We start from the raw sequence: 21159 nt of genomic DNA, 5'->3' as shown, positions 1-21159 counted from the left end.
TAACAGCGTTGCTTTGGAATTTACAAGCATAATAGGCCGGGTCCCGCTCGCCATAGTTACTCGTGTTTACCACGAAACTGTTTAGCATTCTAACCGAATGCACGTGTACTGTCGCCAATAAACTGTCGACCTGGATATTTTTATTGGAGAATATTTGTACACGATCTCCCATTCACATATCTCATATTACTAAAGATGAAAATAAATCAAAATGTTTTTAACGGTTCTTTATTAGGGTTAATAAATTACTGTTTGGGAAAGTATGCGTATAGTAAGTATGGATGCGGGCTGACTTACATATAAGGCGCCATTTTAGCCTCCAGGACTGATACCGCATACTATGCCCATCTATTAATTAAGCACTTAACTAAGCTTACCTAATAAATAAATAAATTAATAAATAATACATAAACACACCTTTATATTACAACTATTATAAACCCAGACATAACAATATAGACGTTTTGATGTAATATGAATCATCGGTCATCGCACCGTGATCCGCGATACTAAAATACATTGAGATAAACTTAATTAAAACCATCAATAATTGGGATTAAACTCGATCGAAACGCTTATACACGCTACATATTGCTCAGACGGAATTTACATATATTTAATTTGAAGGATGGTCACTAACACTTTACTTAGAATAAAAAAATAGATAACCTAAATACAAAATACTGAAAAGTAAGTGAAATCTCTAGCAACGCCAATTCGCTGATTAAAGCTTCATAATAATACGTTTCGTTTGATATATAGGTTTGTAATAGAAAAAATCTTTTACTCTTAGAGTCGTTAAGTTTAAAAAGAAATAGTACCAAAACGGCATCCATATTTAACACCGCATTCTTTAAACGCGTATTCTATACTATCACATTCTAAGTTCATATCGTTGGACCCACATCGGTAAAACAAACGCAATTTGAACTCTATTCCGATGCGGTAACTCCGAAACTTAGTCCCATTGGCTCAAAACTAAGTGAAAAAACCTGTCTCAAGACTTACCACTGGCAAAGTGTGAAATATGAAATCACGACTTCCACTTGAACCGTGTTTGTGTTCCAAATAAGTATTTTCTCGTGTCGAAACATAAAAGTGAACTGTGGTGCACTTTTTCTGGTTTTAAGTATTCGAAATTACGGTATCGTGCCAACGGTAAAACTTGGTGCATTTCGGGAAATTGTCCCACTGCTGGGCATCTCTCAAAATGCAGGCTGTAGTCCACTAACCCTAGAACTGTTAATAAATATCTTAAAAAAACGCTAGTCCAGTAACTAAAATTTCACACACATTACAGAGAATTCTTCACAATTTTCTTCACAGAGCACATTTCTCCGTTTAAATCACTTTATTACTCTAATAAGCTTTCAAAAGATTTACGTGTCTGTTTCTGAACGAGGCGTCGAATTAATAACCAAAGTCAATACACAATTAACGCTAAAACCAAAAAAAATTCCCATGAAACGATGTTAAACACCAACATTTACAATTCTCACAATTTTTTGTTACAATCATTTACCGTAAACAACCAAACAATTTTGTTACAATACAACTTTACAAACCAATAAATGAGTAAACAATGCCGGTACACGTGTCCGAATATGAAAAGGCACGGTCACCTGATTATAGCTTTGTTCTTGTTGTAAACAGCCAGATGGCGCTTCAGGCTTATCCCTTTCCCACGCCCTTTTGTCTGTCATCCTGTGCCTAGGTACTGCACCACGGTGGCTGTTGGTGGTATTTTCATTTACAAACAAAAAAACAAAAAGTGTAAAAACAATAATTTCAATTTTTAATTCGGTATTCGAATCCTAAACCGCGTCCTGCGAATCCTGAATCCTGAATTGGAATCTATACCACTAAGCGTTACTTGTTTAAGTCCAATTATCCGAAATCCCTTTTGTAATTAAACGAAACCCGATGAAATTTAGAAGCCTCTTTAGACACCCCTATAAAACGATTATCAAATCATTCCCTCGCATTCATTCCCTGATCGCCCCAAAGCCCCAATAACAGAATTTTACGCTTGAAAAGGATCCAATATAGCGCTAAGGTTGTCACGCACGAAGCTATATATTTCATCTTAAATATATTTTTTTCTCTTTAAATTAATACGTTATACTGGTGTTGTTAGAATAAGCTTGGAAAAGATTAAAACTCCGTTTTATCTTTGTGCCATGTAAATAAACTTTTTTTAGTACTTCTATCATATGACTTCTAACCTACTTAGTATGTGTAGAATTGTAGATATCGATTGACTAAGATATGACGCGAACATCTTAGTCTTCAGTGTGGCAACGATTCTGATCGGGTTCATGTTGTTCTATAAGGATTTACCATCAAGTATACTGCAACTGCATGTTCGTTTGCAACTTCATTCTAATAAAAAAGGTTTACAGTGATAACGTAAGCAGTTTAGGCCTTACATAAAAGGAATGTTGGTCGATTAAAATTATTTATCGATGTGGTTGTAACTTAAAAATTGGAACACATACATACTGCACTAAGATCGGCCGTCAATTAGTATTTCGTTTATGTCGAGTGGCGGCGTATGTTTCCTTAATTGCCGGCTTGGCAACGGGTTTCATTGTAGAGTCAGATGGACTAGACGCGGCTGGACCAGTACAACTTAAAATAAAGTACCGCTATTTCATACTTGGTAAAATCTTATTTTGTTCTTGGAACTACATGATCGTGTATGCAGTTTTAACTTTAGAAGTAAACCTACTTACAAAGTTAAAAAGTTTATGTTTTCTTATTTCACAACGTATCGAGATTTATATTAAAACGTCATCTCTTCCCTAATTTCTATATTTGAATAATAAACCTTATTATCGATATAAATAGATACGTATATCACTCAACAAGTTAATAGTATAGAAATTGTGTTAAGATGTTAACTAGTTTAATTAATCTCGGCCTATTCTAATTGTAAATACAGTATCGACAGCTCGGTGAGTTTATAAAGGCTACCTGTACACGTACGCTTACGTCGCCGCTTTTTATGGGCCGGCCGAGTCACTGCCGTGGGAACCGGCATCTACTTACGAGCGGCCTCAGCTGGCCGAAATGCGCTCTCCATACTCGATTAACAAATCAATACGCTGTATACTACGACTTACCATATTTGATCGCGCAAACAAATCATAATAACACTCAGACAACCTCCTTCACTCCTTTTACACTGAATACGAGTTACGGACCGAAATGCCCCGTGAAAGGAAGCTCCGGCGTAAGGCTCAAAATCGTTCAGTCCCACCCGCCTGCTTGGTATTCAGAAACGGGCGATAACACGTCCGCTTGTATTGTCGACGTATAACGAGACTCACTTATTATAAATTCGTCAAAACTGAACGTTCTATCGAAAGCTTTAATTACGCTTATCTACAAGCGTTTATACGGCGGAGGAAAAACGTAACAAAAAGCGTCGCGGTTCTTGTTTCATAATGCGCCGTGTGATGTGCGTTGGGAAACCATGGATTTCTACTATTGATTTCTACAATGTTTATTGTTCGCTAGAGATGTACGTATCAGTTCCTATGCAAATAACTCATTGTTAGTTCTCGCTCATGCAAATTATGTTTTCATTCATCAAGCTAATTGACAACGGGGACATCTGTCAGTCGTGAATCACTCCTTAAGAGTTCGTGTGGTGATCTTATGAAGAAATTAAATGGTGACCCTTCATATCCGTCGGGCGCAGCTGCACGAGAGACGACCCGTGACGTGTGTATTATACCTAATTACACGCCGTCACGGATTCTTAGCCCGTTTTCAAAGTCATACTCTTATGGCCGTCATCGGATTATGACGCTCTCTGATTACCTTATTGATAGTGATTGACCCGTTTCTAATAAAGTTTAGTTACCCACTTCGTCGACGCTTATCGCGGCTTCATTCGAAGATTACGTATAATCGTAAACAATCGAAAACTTTGGGGCGATTACTTGACCAAACAAATAGGCATCGGCCATTCGAGGTGGGATTAAACCTGTTCCATTTACGAATTCTATAAAAAGGGTGAAATAGTTCATCAGATAATCGTTTACATTAGACGACGGGGCATCAAAAAAAAAGCAAACGAAAACTCGACGATGTAATCTTTCTAAAATTATTTTAGTGTAACTGTTCGAGCATTTAATTGGAGAGATTTTCTGATCGATAAATGAACAAACACGAACGTGAGTGAAGGTTACGGTGGTTCAGTCGAGAACACTGCCTTTGAACTCCGTTGAACAGAAATTGTTCGGCATTCATGAGTCGCCTACCTCATCTGATCGTATGCGGTTGAAGGTTATTTTATGAAACGACCGCTTTATTTACAACAGTTTACTCGTGGATGGCTTAAAATAATCTTGAGTGATTATTTAGATAAATAATACAAACGCTTTAAAGTATTGCGTGCGATAATGTTTCGCGGCAAAAAACGTTTAGGTAACGATTACATTCGGATGATTCAATAGCGAAGTTTATTACTTATCGTATTCGTGTAGCGGCGGATCGTCCGATGCAGCTATGCTGTTTTATGGTGGACGGAACCGGTTCCGAGCGGTGGGAGAAATTTCATAAAGCATCTAGCGACCGGCAACATTTTCGCATGGGCCGAGTTCAGGAGACAGCCATAAAACCCATTGATAAACTGGACGGGCGCCTGTGAGCTGTTGACTCGCGTTATCGTCGATAATCGATTTCGACTGCCGTTTCGCCTCCTTATGTAAACATCGAAATGTCAATATCTCTATCTGATACGCACCCGTTTTTTCTTCGCTTAAGCCCACGGTAACATCACACAAGTCCATGTTGGGAGCAAGTACGCTACCCATCGCCTTATTGCGCATAGTATTTTTAGCCCGTATTAAAACAATTCAGCCATCTGCTCCCGGGTTCACCTGTCTATCATGTTGTTAATTTACACTCATCCGCCATTCCGAGCGACGTCGTAAACTAAAGGAAATATTTGAAATGCTCGGCGCTGCGCCCATTTTTAAAGGTCTCTGCTCAAGATGGAATATATTGGATTATCTTATTGTAAAGAACATACTCGAATACGTTTTAAAATTCCACAAAGCGGCTGGATTGCCATTATTGTGCATTTTAAGAATTCTTACTTATTTGTATACTTATAAACGTTCGTGCTGTAATTGCGAGCAATGTTTTAATGTGTTTCGTTTAATTTTTCAGGGTACCTTCTCGCTGATAGTGGAAGCGTGGCACGACACCAACGAGACGTCGAGATCTGACGGTGAGTTGCAGTCTAATGCGATTATGATAAAGGGGTCATGAAGCATCGAAAATTTGTAAAATTCACCTCACGTCCGTCACGACTCGCTCACATCCAGGTTTCACTGTAATTCTGGGTGTTTATCGTGCATTTAACGGACAGTATGTATATTTGAATGCTTATATTATCATATCGTGGAAGACAAAAATGTTCCCATGGAGTGTACGATTGGCGTTCGAAGCACGCGGCACGCGCGTGAGCCGCTTCGCAATGCACGCCGTATTCTAATAAACTCAGCCTTCTGTAGGACGAAAATTTAGTAGAAATGTTCTAATATATTCCGATGGCCGTTGACCGATACCTAGTCGAAAAAACATTAAGTTCTCATCGGTTATTCGATTACGCACGCACGAACTCGAAACATTTCGTTTACTATCCCATTTTAAGAGTTACAACGGAATTACACACGATATGCCATATGCACAAATAATTTTAGATTACAATCATTTAGAGCAATCGATTTGATAGAATCGATATTAAGTTCGGCTCGGTTCGTTTGACGATATCACGCGGGCCTAAACGTCCAATAAAGAATCGACAGGTTTACGGTGTACATGCGACATGGCGTGACCGAAAAAACGATTCCGAATGAATTGTAACCCGCAGCCCACCGTAAATACATCATCATGATAATTCTCTGCGTGCATCCAAAATCATAAGCGGACGTTTAACCAAAACGTAAATTTACAATAGAGAACGCCCCGTCGAAGTAGTTTTAGAAATAACTTAGTTTTAGCGAACGCGAATTCTGACTGGATCTGCCCACTTCTTAATTAGATTCTCATCCCGCTGCACTCTGACCGACATAATTACTACTCCTGACCGGGTAACAAAAACGACGGTGATTTACTCGAGAGATTCGGAGATACGGAGGTGTGTTACGGGCCGGTTTACCGAAAATCATTAGCGTTCGGACTGGATAGCTTAAGAGGACGGGTATATTTTTAATACGGCGCGGGAGCGATGGGCGGCGCCGACGCACTACCGAGAAATGTTACCAACAGAAATCTAATCAACCATAATAACAGGTTACACGCACGCCGTTTGTGTTCACTCAGTATCGACTCACTGGCTAATGCTTAATTAAATCACATTCGGTTTTTTATCTAATACCGAACCGCAGCTGAATGCAGCCGGTTACTACTAAGCGGATTTCGAAAACCAAAACTTGCAACGACTCAAATTCCTTTCAACCGCGCAGAAGACGTTAGCGAAACGTTTTCAATAGCGACACACGTCTAAAGAATCCAATATATCATAGATAAACTCGATTGTAAAGCTTCTGAGCATAAAGAGATTCTTCTCCTAAACAAACAACCGTGCGACAATGGGATGGATGGCTTGCAATTTTGATATGACCGCTCCTTCCTTCAACGAAATCTTTTGTGTAGCGCCCGAGGCAACGGAGCGCACCTGGGTGCCGCTAACGGATCGACCCATTGTTTACTCGATACTAAAAAACTTAGCCCCGAGGAAGTCAATTTTTAGTTTACACTTCGTCCATCGTCATTGTAGGGCTTGAACTGGATAAAAAATTACGGAAGACGGTGCGGAAGGCTCAATTTATGATGTAACAGGCGCTGGGTAGCTCAGGAAGCGTCGTCGACAGATGCTAAGCACATGCCACCGGATAATAGGTGGGCACGCTCGGTGTCTCGTCCCGTAAGTTTTGTTTACTCTCTCGGCCGCTCCGTTTACGATTATTGCACTGTCTCGATTTACACCTCCATATAGGCGAAACGAGAATAGGAGCGTGTGAAAAGACAGCATTGATAACAGATTCGTGGAGGCAATTACGCGTCTGGACCGCGCGAACGCCGCGGGCCGCGCTACCGCTCGCCGCCGCACGTTATGTGCTGATGCATTATCGTTACGGTTATGTTGTGACGGGCCCTTATCTCGTTATCCGCTTGTGCATTAGCCAATTCATTACGCGAGACCGAAGCCCGATCCTCCGGTTCGCAGCTCTCTCCGCGACTTAGCGTTAATTGCCTTTCGCAAATTTAAGCCGGGCCCGCTAACGAATTTATTGCGCAATCCTCCGTGCACATGAATTCGTTGCGCGAACCGAATATACCTGTTTTGTTAAAAACAATAGCAAATTAAAGGTGCGTAGCGCCGTCGACGTGCGCAACACATCTCGAGTTAATAGTTTTCCTGTCTCTTCGTAAAACGTCTCGAGTTACGACTCCAACGTAGCGTTGAAAAACGAATTGGGCGATTGTTTATCTAGTGTAAGGCGTGACGCCGAACGCGCCTCTCAAATTGAAATACACGTCGAGCATTAGAAGTGGACAGTTTTATAAACAAAGGAGAACGCAGTTTGTGTGCTCAGCCCATTGATGAAATGCCGTTTCCCACAGCGCCGGCGGCTTCGGAGTTTTGTTCGACAATCCCGGAGCAATAAACCCTTATTAATGATTCAATAAGAGTTAATGTGAAGTATTAATTTCGATTTTGTTTTACAATAGGTCGCGGACGCTTTACAATTAGGCCGTCGACGAACAAGTTGGAGTGGCTAGACGTTGTCAGTCTAGCTACATAATGAATGAGAGCTGCATCCGGCGGCCTTATTGATCGATCGATCGATCGGCGGAAGCTGGATCGCGTGAACCCCATCCCTGTTCCGAAAATCGCGTTCAAAACATCCAAAATCGGTTCCGTCCGCCTCCGATATCGGCCGGCTCGAATTATCGGTTATTTCGCTTTCTTTTGTTTTTATCGTTTGGATCTCTTCTTTATTTGTAGTGACCTCTGCATCCATAATTACATGTTATCTGGCGTACCGGCGCGGCACGTACAGACTCGTCCTTCTTAAATGTGTTATTTATTTGTGAATCGATACTACATTAATAGAAGATCGGGTACACACCTTCATTTAATATTGTTACGATGATTTGGTATAATGAGTGTAATTTCGTGGTATACGGACGCTCGGGTAACGTTTTGACGATTCGGTATAGGTACGTATAGAGAACAAAAACCTCGAAGCAATTTTCCTACAAATTGTTTAGACCGGAACCTTCTTATAGGGTTAGTACGCTCTTGAAATGGAAACTTATTTTTCGAGATGATGATAGTGCTTCGGCACAATTGTTGATTGTTTTATTCATTTGTTTTGAACACGAGTGATAATTCTGTGTGTAGTGGCGGTCATATTTCACGCGGCGGGCAACCCTAGCACCTGAGTGCACGGTTGCCATAATTCTCCGCGCACATTCGAGCTAAATTGCAACCCGCTCTCGGTTCCCACACATCATTTTTCTAATTCCCTCCGAACTCTGCACTTTGCTTTAATAACATTTCTCTGAAACCGAACCTAGTGTATTAATGCTGTAATTTCGTATCGTATTACTTAAAATGCCTCTATAATTTGCTCTATTTTTAACGTTGTGTTTTTAACTTTTTATATCCAATTTCCTCTTAATGTAAAACAACTTAACGCCGCGTTCCACAAATGGTATAAAAGTTTTTGTAACCTTTTAATACGCTTCTGTAATTCTCACAGCAGTGCAATGTAACACTATGTAACAATGTCGATGTATCCTAACAAAGAAATCGTGCCAACCGAGTGAGCCACTCCTAGGCGTTCGTGTTATCTGAAAACTACAATTTTCGATTTCCATCGGCACAGAATGCGGAATGTATCGATGTTTAATATATTATTTTCGTTGGCCGACTAAGTTAGGTACGTACGCGTTTTATCATTTAGATTTATTGCACAGATACGATCGGTCGGTGTAAGCTTACCCGTTGAATTGTGTGCACTATGCGGTATTCCGGCTTCGGGCTCATCGTCTTCGTCAGGAGGATAAAACGAGAACCTATTTCGGACCATCAATAAATCGTCTATTTACAACTCCATGAAGCCATTTACATTCCGCTTACGTGAATATTTCTAATAAATGAAACCGGTCAATCTTTAGTCAACAATAGCTCGGCATTAACCCGCACTTGTAAACAAAAGAGCCGAAACTCAGATCGGAGATAACTCGCATCTCATTACTCCTTATCCTTTATCGCTGACACCCGAAGAACAATCGTATCGGAATACCATACGCCACGAAATTAGTCGGGATCGATCGTTTTTATGTACCTTTTAATTTTGTTTCGCGTCTGGTTTAATTTTATCTGCTGTCGGGATTACCGGCTTAGGAATGTAACGTCGGGGCAAAAAGAAAAAGAGGCATACACGGAGAGAAATAAATAAAGGTAGGATCTGGTCGGCGAGGTTTCCCAGCGTGCCTCCGACCACCATTACAGCGCTTTGATGAATGGAGTGCGGGTTTTTATAACATACGAGTAGTTTCAGGCTTTCAATGTTTCCTTAGTTCTTGTGGATACTTTTATAGCTTTATAGGAGATATACAAGACGTTCTATCCTCATAGGTAGTAACGCATCTTAGGACGATCTCAATAGGAATCTCATCTAATCTGGGCTTCTTTGCTGGCGGTACCTACTTAACATCAAATGGACAGCATGTTTTTGCTACTTCTATATTATAAAACCTATCTATCTAGTAGTTAAAACTCTTAATCAATCACCCAACGGGCGCCTACAAGCGCGCAGTGAATCACGTTTTGAACAATGAAATCTCACGTTTGAATGCGGGCGTCAAGAGTCGGTAACAGGTCAATTTACTCCCAGTCCTTTCCCACGCTGATAAACAGATACGCTTTTACCTAATCAAATTAAATTGTGTTTTATCCTTTCTAGATTACGTTCGCGTTAACTATCTATTTTGTTTTGTAGTATAATAGCTATAATACCATTTTATTTTGTGCTAAGTTGAGGATTAACGTTTTTCGGTGAATAGGCGTCGTTGACTACGATATGATAATAGCATTCATTAGTTAAGTAAAAACGGTTTAAGGTTCTTAATTTTTCAAAAGGTTGTTTTATCTTTTAATGAAGATAATACTTATTACATTCACACAATATAAACGAATGAACTGAACACATTAAAAGTTGGTTTACGTAATAGTAAATGGGTATGCATTTCTGATGGTATTAAGTGGTTACCACAGAATAAAAACTTTCGTCACCATGCTAAAATATAACGAAACGTGTCCTAAAACAAATCGCACATGCGTTACACTAAAACTAAGCTATATAGTTCTATATAAGTAACCTCACATGACTAAACCAGACCTAATAGCTAAAACTCTTCAACCTTCTTCAATATCTAATAGAAACCTTTTTTTCCAGACACGTTAATCGCGCGTATGACGAAGCAGAGCATAGCCGACGTTGGAGGTCCGTGGGTGGAAGAGGAGCAGCGCTGGGGGGGTCCAGGGGGTGCGCATCTCCGGCTGTCATACCGGGTGACGTGCGCCGCGCACTACTATGGGCCTGGCTGCGAGGTGCTCTGCAGGCCCAGGGATGACGCCTTCGGACACTACACCTGCTCCGCCACTGGGGAGATTGTCTGCAAGCATGGATGGACGGGAGACTACTGCTCGAAACGTAAGTTTCTTTTAATATTGATATTGATGATTGATATCGAAGTGTAAAACTACTTTATTCAACTCGCTCGTTCGCAGTCAACTTGAGTTTGCTTCAGTTATTTGGAACCCTCATTTTGTTAAATATTCACAGCGAATTGAAAACATACAGCGGGCTTTCACAAGACACCTAGCGTTTCATTCATCAGGAATTTTCCACCGTACTACGTATGATCTCCGCTTAAAACATTTTAAAATTATGTCATTAAAAAACCGTCGCATGATACTCGATATCATGTTTCTCAAAAAAATAATTTCCGGCAAAATTGATTGTAGCCACTTATTGCAACAATTAAGTATAAACGTTCCATACAATTACCCACGACATCCTATTACCAAAATCTTCCATGTACCACCCAGTAGAACTCACCTCTTCAAACATTCCACCCTCTCTAGGATCTCTGCTGAAGTGTGTGCATCAGCCGTCATAGACATTTTTCATGACGAATGTTGTCGTCTTAAAACCAAACTATCTACCTACCTCAACAGTTTTGCTTCCTGAGTAAATTATGTATATTTATTGTATAGATTTATTTTATTTTCTTTTCTAAGTATCTTACATTATTTGCATAGATATCACGTCTCTATTTCTATAAATGTTGTACATGCCTATAACTGGCTTGCATACCAGTGTATCTTATTATATCACAATGTTATTTATAAAATTTCTGTATGTTATGCTGTTGGTGTGTCAAATAAATAAAATAAAAAAAAATAAAAAAATGATGATTTCTGATGATGATGTGTAGTTGAAAAGTATTATCGCAAAATATTGTTGTAGGCAAAATTTTTCAAATTTCGAGTTTGGTTAGCAAAAATTGGTTATTATTGAAAATTACAAACGAATATATGAAGGTTAAATTAATTTTATATTGAGATAAACGCGTATTAACAATGGTTCTCAATACAAATTTCAAAAAAATATACACTAAAGAAAGCCAGATACAAAAACAACAAACGCCCCATTTCTTAAAAACGTATGAAAATGCAACCAAACAATTCTGTCACAAACTTTGAAACGCATACAAAAATTCGCGTAACTTCCTGGGCTTTTAAATAGTCTATTAAATTCCCCCTTCCTCATTAAACTCAGATGTGACCAATTTTGGACTGACATCCTCTGTGGCAATTTAACCTGACCTTTATATTGTCCAAACACTGACGCATTTGGGTCAAGGATCCTATCTAAAAACTTTCAAAAGTAAATTTTAACATACAAAAATCTTCATATTACACATTTTTTTGTACAAAAAAAATGCGTTTTAGACGTTCTCAAGCATTTTTGAAAACTTATTTAAAATGCCAAATGTATGTTGTCTAGGTAAATATTGTCCACGTAAATGTAAATGGCAGTCCCATAAAACGTTTGCGTCAAAGAAGCAAGTTGGACAATTGTAATTTTTCAAAACGATTCGCGAATAGTAACGACCTTAATTAAAATGTCTAAGCATTCTAGCGTTACTGTCGTTATACTATAATACCAGAAATATTTATACAATTATATATATCTCATGATGTATAAAAAAGATATTGAATATAATAACTGAACAAGTGCGAATCGAACTCGCACGCTTAGGGTTCCGTGCAACCTTTTTTATTTTTTATTATCGTAGCGGCTATCGACACACTCTGAATTTTTTTATTATCTATCTATATCGGTTTAAAAAATGAAGCCCTGTGACAGACAGACAGACGCTTAGTAATAAACTTCTGACTTTACCAATTGTGTACGGAACCCTAAAAATTTAATTAAAGGTTATTTCCCTTACCGTTGACCGAATAACATCTCTTAAAAAATTTTGCTTCTATTGTTCACAAGAATCTGCTATGAAGAACAATTTCAACTATGGAATGTTTATTAGTTATTGTTTCACCAAAAAATGAGTTTCCACGTCGTTATAATTAATTCCATTACCACGTTCAGTAACAGGCACGTAAGCTACATTTTAATTTGTAGATTCCTATCTATCCGCCGTTAAGGTTTATTACGGGAGCAATAAACCAAATAGACGAAATTTTAAACTTTCCCAAAGGGCATAGACTTTGTATATACTAAAATGCTTTAAATTGACGTAACAAAGTAGCATTCAGTCCACCTGTAGCCAACTTCATAGAACTGGTTCTATTTGAAGCCGATCACTCATATGTAAGTCAACTAGCATCCACACCCTTGCATCAAAACGCAAGAACTACTCACGTATTTGCACTCAAAAGCGGATTATTAATGAATTATGCATAAAAATAAAGTATTATTAATTCAGTACCTTAACTGCCCTCTATTAAAGAAATACGGAGCAAAGAAGCTCGTCTTTGAATATGGTCATTGAATTTAAAATCGCTTCATACGTATAATTTCCGTTTAACATGGGGGTATGGTTCTAGCTCTTTCCCTCTTATCGTTTCTCCTATTGGACATCCCTTTCATAAACCTGAGCACAGCCTGTATGGTGGATGAATGAGTGACAAAACAATATTCGTTCGTCGCGTCACATACTTTACCGCGAGCGTGTGACCGCGGCTAGTGTGGTCTGTTTGTCTTCGAATGCCGCTGGTTTGTAAACAAAAGCAGCGGAGATGGCTGTCGCGTCATTAGCGACATTCATGAATGTCCGCTCACTTTTTACTATCTACTTTCAACACTAATTAATTTATTGTTCTAACATTTCATACCGAAATGTAAGATACTGATAACAGCGGCAAAGAAAGCTGAAAGCAAGAAAAGTCAGATTAGACGCGCAGATTAGATACCAGTTGCACGGACGAAACTGATTTGCAATTTTAATTCGCGTTACAGCGGTTGCGGATAAAAAGCATCTAAACGTTTCAAACGTCATTACGAGGTTCTGACGTATGTTAAACACATCGCGTCTCGTATTGTAAAACAAAGCGGTGCGTCTCAAGATGCATTGTGGCCGGGCGGATGTCGCGTCGCAATCTCGGCAGCCCCACCTGCCGCCGCGTTCCCACACTCCGGCGCCGCAAAAAAACGCGCCCGACAGAGACGCACGACCTCGCGCCGCGTAGCGCCCTCTCGCTCGCACGCCAGGGCTGCCCGCCCGCGGACCACGCGCTCCTCTAGTGCCTCCACGCGACGGGATCACCACGAAATCACAATTTTCTGGTAAAAGTAAACAGTTGCGGTGGCGTTCCGTGTAATGCCAACTATTCGTGATCAGGCAGAATTTCACCGACATACCCAAGGCGTGAAAGTTATTAAATTTCGGAGACATTTTTTTATGATATTATAGCACTAATGAGCGCCTAGGCCCTGCCAACCCTATCCCTCGTTGTATTGGCGATTACGAAAATGTAAAAGCGAGAGAAGCAGCCATAATGAAATGAAAACAACGCTACGTTCGCACACACACAGCGGCGCGCGGACCGCAACACAAGCGCAGCGAACCGGGTCAAAAACACCTTTAAACGAGAACCGAACACCAATCGAAATAAACTTTGTACTTGACCGTGTCATGAGATGCCTCACATCTGCCGAACGGTATCTGGCCTTCTGGGAAAGCTTAACGATCCCGAAAACTTATTTGCATGTCCCGACAACATTATCTCCAGCATCCAGCTCTCGTTCTTAATGATAGGGTAAACATCGCGAGAGAACCCCTTCACGGCCGCTCAATTTCGCCTAATTGTCGACGAGAGTGGAGTTCTCACGAATATTACCTTCTGTATTGAATCGCGAATCCCACGCGCACCTAATTTCCGCCTCGAATAGAACCAGATGTGGGATGGAGCTGTTAAATATTTGCCGAGCCGCACACGTGCACCATCCGGGAAGGTCGCTTTTTGTCACTACCTGCGGAGACCAGCACCGAACTCAACTTGGATATCGCATTGCGGTACATAGCCTCGATAGAAAATAGAATCGATATTCTTCATAACCAATAATTAATAGCTCTACGGGGGAGCGCCGAAACATCCACCCCGCGGCTCTTCGGGCCCACTCGCGGCCTAATATTAGTTCTGGAGTGTAATTTTTACGACTCCTGTTTTACCTACCGTTCGAGGGCCAAGATAAGATACCTCGAGAGTGAGTGCACTGAAGTGGATAGTGCTACGAGCAACGAGGCCGACACTCGAAACTCTTTGATCTTCCTTTGTCGAGCCGACGAGTGGCGCCTTCGATTCCTTTCGATTCATTACGTATCCTATAAAGTTTTATTATTTAATCGTAATTGCCGTACGGAGGTCATGAGAATAGATCGTTTCGAGCGTTTTAAATTTCATAAGCGAAAGTGTGAACTGTACATGAAAGCGGATTAGGTTTTTTTCAATTTCATCGAACAATCTCCGTATCATGGCCAGAGAACGAATGCATAATAAAGCCGCCAATTCTGTTGAGCCGGTCGTAAGCGGATTTGCGAACTCAGTGTTTCGGGTGGTTTGTGTTAGTTTAAACCTGTATTAAAGTCTAGCCAAAGCTCTAGCTCATCCTCCTTTATTATATTAGCCGGCTTAAGCTCTGAATCTAGAGATATAGCAACGAAGCGGCTTCCGTGTTTAATTTAGAACGCGAGCGCCCGACTTATATTTGCATTTGGATAGGGAATTATGAGCAAAATGGCGTCTAAGTATTTTTCTAGCGAGTTAGGGGACTAGTAACGGTCGAGTGACGGTTAGACTCCCCGCGCTATCTGCCCCCTTTGTATTCGCTCCGATAACTTGCCCATGCGCACCCGACCGATACGACGCCGCGCCGCACTTCTCATTTCAAAACACTATTTTTTTTCACTCGACCGGCATACATTACTGCACTGGCTTTTGTTATGTACACCTTCCTCCACATTCACACAGCAATGCACGCGTACGAACTCGAACGTACCGCCGTATCTCTTTACGTGGTCACGCCAGAACAGGGTAAGGTTTGCCGTGCACAGAACGTAAATCACAAAGTTAACGATGCGCGCATATTACGTACGAAACACGAGTCTATGTAAAGTTTCAACTTTTTATATAAATTACGTTACCGTTTCTAATGGACATAGCGTATCAAATGAGTGTTGTTGGGTAAACGAAATGAGCCAATATTTAAAGTACTTATTTAATACGAATCGTAGCAATAAACGTATGGAGGATGTTGTTATAGTTGCGAGCGAAGATAAATAGCCGGAGCGCGTGACCTCGCCCCCGGTAGGGACGCTAAGCTAACGAACCTCTCTCTTTGTTGCGCCGTGTCCTTTGCAGCGAGCCTCCGAGACTCCTAAGTAAACGCAAATCCGCACATAGCGGGAAAATTGATCAGGCGTTCTCAGAAAAAATAAACACTAGCTTTCCATTGTACATCCTTTGTCTTCACGATGCGCTAACGAACCCATTCCTTTTGTTACAGCGAGATGCCTGCCAGGCTGCGACGCGGAGCACGGCCACTGCCTCAAGCCCGACCAATGCATGTGAGTATCCACTTCGCACCATTGTGCTAAACGCTCGACGCACCTCCCTCCGCCTCACTGCCTCACTAAATCATTCATCCTCCTCATTGTTCCCGACACGATGAAAGACATGCTTTTTAGCCGCTCGTTATCACGTCGTATTCTTACTGACTGGTGTTTTTTTAATTTCAGTTGTCATTCGGGCTGGGTGGGCGAGCTCTGCGACCAGTGCGAGCGGCATCCGGGCTGCGTGCACGGTACCTGCTCGAAACCCTGGGACTGCATCTGCGAGGAAGGCTGGGGCGGCCTGTTCTGCAATCAAGATCTCAATTATTGCACCAACCATCGCCCCTGCAGAAACGGAGGGACCTGCCACAACACCGGCCAAGGCAGCTACACCTGTGTCTGCCCGCAAGAGTACACGGGCCTGAATTGTGAAAAATCACTACATTCCTGCGCCGTCCGATCTTGCCTCAACGGTGGCGCCTGCGTTCCGGACGAAGGCGGCGAACTCTCCTGCGCCTGTCCGTCGGGATACGAGGGAGCGCGATGCGAAACGCGAAGACTGACTTGCGCTGACCAGCCATGTAAGAACGGCGGAACCTGCGAACCTCGACCCTCTGGCTACGTGTGCGTTTGCCCTCCTGGTTACGCCGGAGTCGACTGTGGCGTAGAAGCTGATCCCTGTGCCGCTAACCCTTGCAGAAACGGAGCAACTTGCACAAGAGCCGGAGACGGTTTCCGATGTGCTTGTAAACAGGGCTTCAGGGGCAACCGATGCGAAATCGATATCGACGACTGCGCGGGGATAGTCTGCGAACACGGAGGGACCTGCGTCGACCTGGTGAACGGCCAACGGTGCCAGTGCGCGCCTGGCTTCCTCGGACCCCGCTGCGAGACGAGAGTGGACCTGTGCCTAGCGAAACCGTGTGCGAACGGAGGCGAGTGTCTCGTGCTGGACAACGACTATGAGTGCCGGTGTCGTTCTGGATTCGCGGGCAAGGACTGCAGCGTGGACGTGGACGAGTGTGCTTCGTCGCCGTGCCGAAACGGTGGAACTTGTCGGGATCGGGTGGACGGCTACCATTGCAACTGTCCGAGCGGCTGGGGTGGTAAATCGTGTACTGTGTCGCTAGCGGAGTTCGCCGCGAAACCGGCGGGTGGTCACCTACGGCGTGTAGGAGAAGAGGGAGCGTCGACCGCGGAGGGCGGGGACGGCGCGCTATCGGGGCGGCACGTGGCGCTGATCGCGGCGCTGTCGGCGGCGGTGCCGGGCGCGGCGCTGGCGGCGGCGGCGGCGGTCGCGTGCGTGCGGCGGCGGCGCAAGCGCGCGCAGCTCGCGGCGGACGCGGAGGCGCGCGCGCAGAACGCGGCGAACGCGGGCGGCGGCGGCCGCGTCATCCGCAACACGTGGGGCAAGTGCGACGCGCCCGCGCCCGAGTGCCAGAACGCGCACAACGCCGCGGAGGAGTGCAAGCGCAAGACGCTCAACACCGAGAGCGCGGCGCGACTGCTCGCCGCGCTAGATCCGCGCCTCTCGCGGCTCTCCGCGGACTCAGCCTACTGTGCGAATAGGTCAGTATTTCCGCACTCTAATTTCAACAATAATAACTTTCAATACGAAATATATAAGATTTAACATCTATTTATATAGGGGCAATGATAGTAGCCTAGTGGTAAGAAACTCGGCCTCTCGATCGAGGGGTCCAAGGTTCAAATGCCAGGCACGCACTTTCCAAAGTTATGTGCGTATTAAAAATTAATTATCACCTGCTAAATAGTGAAGGAAACCATCGTGAGGAAACCTGCATAACTGAGAGATTTATAAAAAAAATCTCAAAGGTATCTCCTTCTCATTATGAGAGGAGACCCGTGCCCAGCAGTGGGACAGTAATGGGTTGATGATGATGATGAACATCTATTTGTAAAAACCAAATCATTACACACACAAGCTTGAGATACTTTAGTCACAAAACTAACTTGTTTCTTGTCTCTTGTTGCAGCGATACGTCGCTAGTGAAACGAGCGCTAGAGGGCGGCGGGGTGTACGTGCTAGACGACCACTGCCTGCCGCCGACGTTCGCCACGCAAGTGTAGTGCATACTGACGCGACAATGGACTCGTAACTTATTTATTCACAACGGACGCTCGTGCGAACCAGGCTGTGCGCCGCGTGTAAATATAGCGTAAAGTGTAAAGTGACCCTTGTATAGACGGCTAGATGTAAGCGTTCGGATGTATTTATTTGAGCGATTCGTACGCCCTGTAAATAGTAATGGCGGTGCGGATCGCCCTTTCCCGCCCCCGATCGGCCAGCGTCGCCCGCCCTTAGCCCCGGAGCGTCCTCGCGGCAAAACACTCATCTCCATGACAGCTCCAGTCGCCGGCGAAAGCGCGATGCGTTCTCTGATGCGCCGCTGATATGGAGGTCGGTATTTTCCGGGGGCGCTGCGAAAACGCAATCGGAAGTGAAGTGGACTCTAAAGACTGAACGGCTGACGACCGCGTGGTAGCATTGCGAAGACAATTGAGCGTTTCTTCATTGGGATCGGCACCGATAGCCATTTGTTCATATTTGATCAACAGCGAACAAACGTACAACTAAAGAATGATCTATGTTAACTAGTGTCCTCGTGGAAGCTTACGTGTGAAAACACATGAGATATCCGGGCCAGTGTGACAGCGTGCAGTACAATTTCATTGTCCATTGCAATTTTTGCCGTGTTTGGGTTCCTAATGAAGAAGAGCTCATTGTAAGGTTTTCGTGTCCGGGCAGGCGGGCGAGGACCGCGCAGCCGGGGGGAGTGGACTGCGGTCCACTGTCTGCGATCTCTGTAGGTAGCGGTGACCGCGGGGCTTCGGTCCGCCGCGCGGTTTCCCCTCAGAAACGATACCGAACTCACCTTTGACCTCATCTCGCTCATCAGTGTCACAAACAGTTTGGTGTGGTAAGAGACATACTCTTCCGAGGCGTTCCAGCTTAGTCAGGGGTAGCGGCACATCTGTGGCCGACCTCAGGTAGTAGGAATATGTAATCCTATCTGGGGTTTAATACAGATGTCCATGGGCGGCAGTAGCCACTTACTATCAAGTGGACTGCATGCTTGTCTGCTACTCCTATATTATAAAAAAAAGTAGAAATATGGAACAGTATGGAAACTCCTTACAAAGCGTTCAAAGGACACTCACACAAACATGCGCATCGACGAGACCCCTAAGCGGTTTTCGCAGTGCAGTAGTGAGTGTCGCATCAAACGAGTCACGTTGCTATTTATTTCCGAGATCTTTGTAAAAATGTCACAAGCGTATTGCGTCGTATACGGCTGTTTGAATTCAGCTTCATCAACCGGAGTTATCATTTTTTGTTATTTTTTTTATCAACTCAGCTTATCAACTTACTTTCCATACTGTTCCATATTTGTACTGTGGTGATACGTCCTCAGTGTCCTCCGACACCACGAGATGAGGTCCCCGGCCCGTCGGTATTGCTTCTATGATCACACCACACTGTCCCTCTCTTAGACTCGCACCAGTATAGAAGCCAAACCGTGCGTAAAATAAGATTTTAGTCTAATTTATGAAAACGCAAGTTATGCGTTCATCAGTTTTTTTTCATTGATTTTGTTTTTTTTTTGTGATTGACTAATTATTGTCATTTGTTCCTATGATTATTATGATTGATAGTGAAACTGTATCTGTTTAAAATCGTGTTCAGGTTTTCTTGAAAATCGACATTGATTTTTCCACATCTTTCGCTTCAGTTCTTGCTGGAATGTAGATCGGAAGGCACAACAAACGTTCCTGCGATTATCCGAGCGCCCCTTGTACCGCCTCTATTTCGTTGTAGCACTTAGAGGTCGTAGAAGTCGCGCTCGTAACTCACCTAATGATAACATCGCGCACGTAATTAGTCCATAGGTTAAAAAATAAATTGAGTACTTATAAGAAACAAAATGTCGAAACCTAAGTCATTGTGTATAAAAACTATTAAGTTGTAGATGTAAGTATATTCTCCATTACTTTCGTAAGAGTACTGTGACAATATTATGTGTGTCATTAGGCAACATAGGACACGATATTTCAGGTTGTTTTAACTTATTTATTTTAATAGGTACAGTGTCGAGAGCTCTTGTTTATATAGTCCGCCCCAGCACGTCACATGTTCCGTTGGAACGTGTGAAGCGCCGGCTGCGGTTCTTGTGAAATAATTTATGTTAAATTACCGTTTTTATAAACAGTTGTAGATATTATTTGGTAAGTGATAGGTGTTACCTCTTATGTTGCCTTTTGTACTCGAAGCGTAGATTAAAGAAGGTTAAATCGACAAAATTGTAAAATTTATATCAAACTATGAATAGACTGATGATCAATAAATAATGTTCTTGTATTTAATTTTGTAAGGTGACAAAATGTAAGTTAAAATTATGTGAAAATAGTAACATTACCGGATGTACCAATAACATGACTATTGTACTTAATTGATCACAAAATGTTCACTTTCATTTTTCTTTTTGAGAAATTTAATTGTTATATGCTATGCCTCCAAATGTAATTTCGTCTCAGACTTATAAAATGACAGTATTTTTAATTTATTTATTAAAACTATCATTAATGTTATTGTGAATTATCTTTAATAATGTAAAAGAATCATTTTTAATTATTTTTTGAACTTTGTTTACAATTGACTGAAGCTAAATTGTCTTCTTGATTTGTATTTTGGACAATATTTTACTGAGAATCATGAATGCATTTATAGTTAGGTGTGAGTATACTGAAAGAAAAATTTCAAATCATTCCATTTTTCATAAGTAACTGTATCTTTAAAACTTTATTTTTAATTTTTCGCTATTTTTCTAAGTTTATTTTGCATGCGATTCAAGTGATTATTGATCTTAATTATTGTGCTATATTTTTCTTCTAAGTTAGATAAAGTACAATATTATTCTCCTTCTTTCTAAGTAACTTTTAGTATATTCACATTTCTTTTCC

General features: G+C 42.2%; 1 protein-coding gene across 1 annotated transcript in view; it reads left to right on the top strand.

Annotated features, from left to right (window-relative positions):
- The window catches only part of Delta (neurogenic locus protein delta), a 39926-nt gene extending 20740 nt beyond the window's left edge, over window positions 1-19186 (top strand). Inside the window, exons 3-7 of the mRNA XM_073077401.1 lie at window positions 5185-5245; window positions 10494-10751; window positions 16131-16191; window positions 16363-17745; window positions 18174-19186. Coding sequence (XP_072933502.1) covers window positions 5185-5245; window positions 10494-10751; window positions 16131-16191; window positions 16363-17745; window positions 18174-18267 — 1857 coding nt within the window. The 3' untranslated portion in view covers window positions 18268-19186. The remainder of the gene's footprint in view (window positions 1-5184; window positions 5246-10493; window positions 10752-16130; window positions 16192-16362; window positions 17746-18173) is intronic.
- Window positions 19187-21159: the final 1973 nt, after the last annotated feature.

Source organism: Epargyreus clarus, unplaced genomic scaffold, assembly GCF_041222505.1.
Source record: "Epargyreus clarus isolate Ecla_fem2 unplaced genomic scaffold, WU_Ecla_fem_2.2 ptg000010l, whole genome shotgun sequence".
In the NCBI taxonomy this organism is placed as follows: domain Eukaryota; kingdom Metazoa; phylum Arthropoda; class Insecta; order Lepidoptera; family Hesperiidae; genus Epargyreus; species Epargyreus clarus.
Note: the sequence above shows the minus strand (reverse complement) of the source record. Positions and strands in the feature narration are given on the sequence as shown.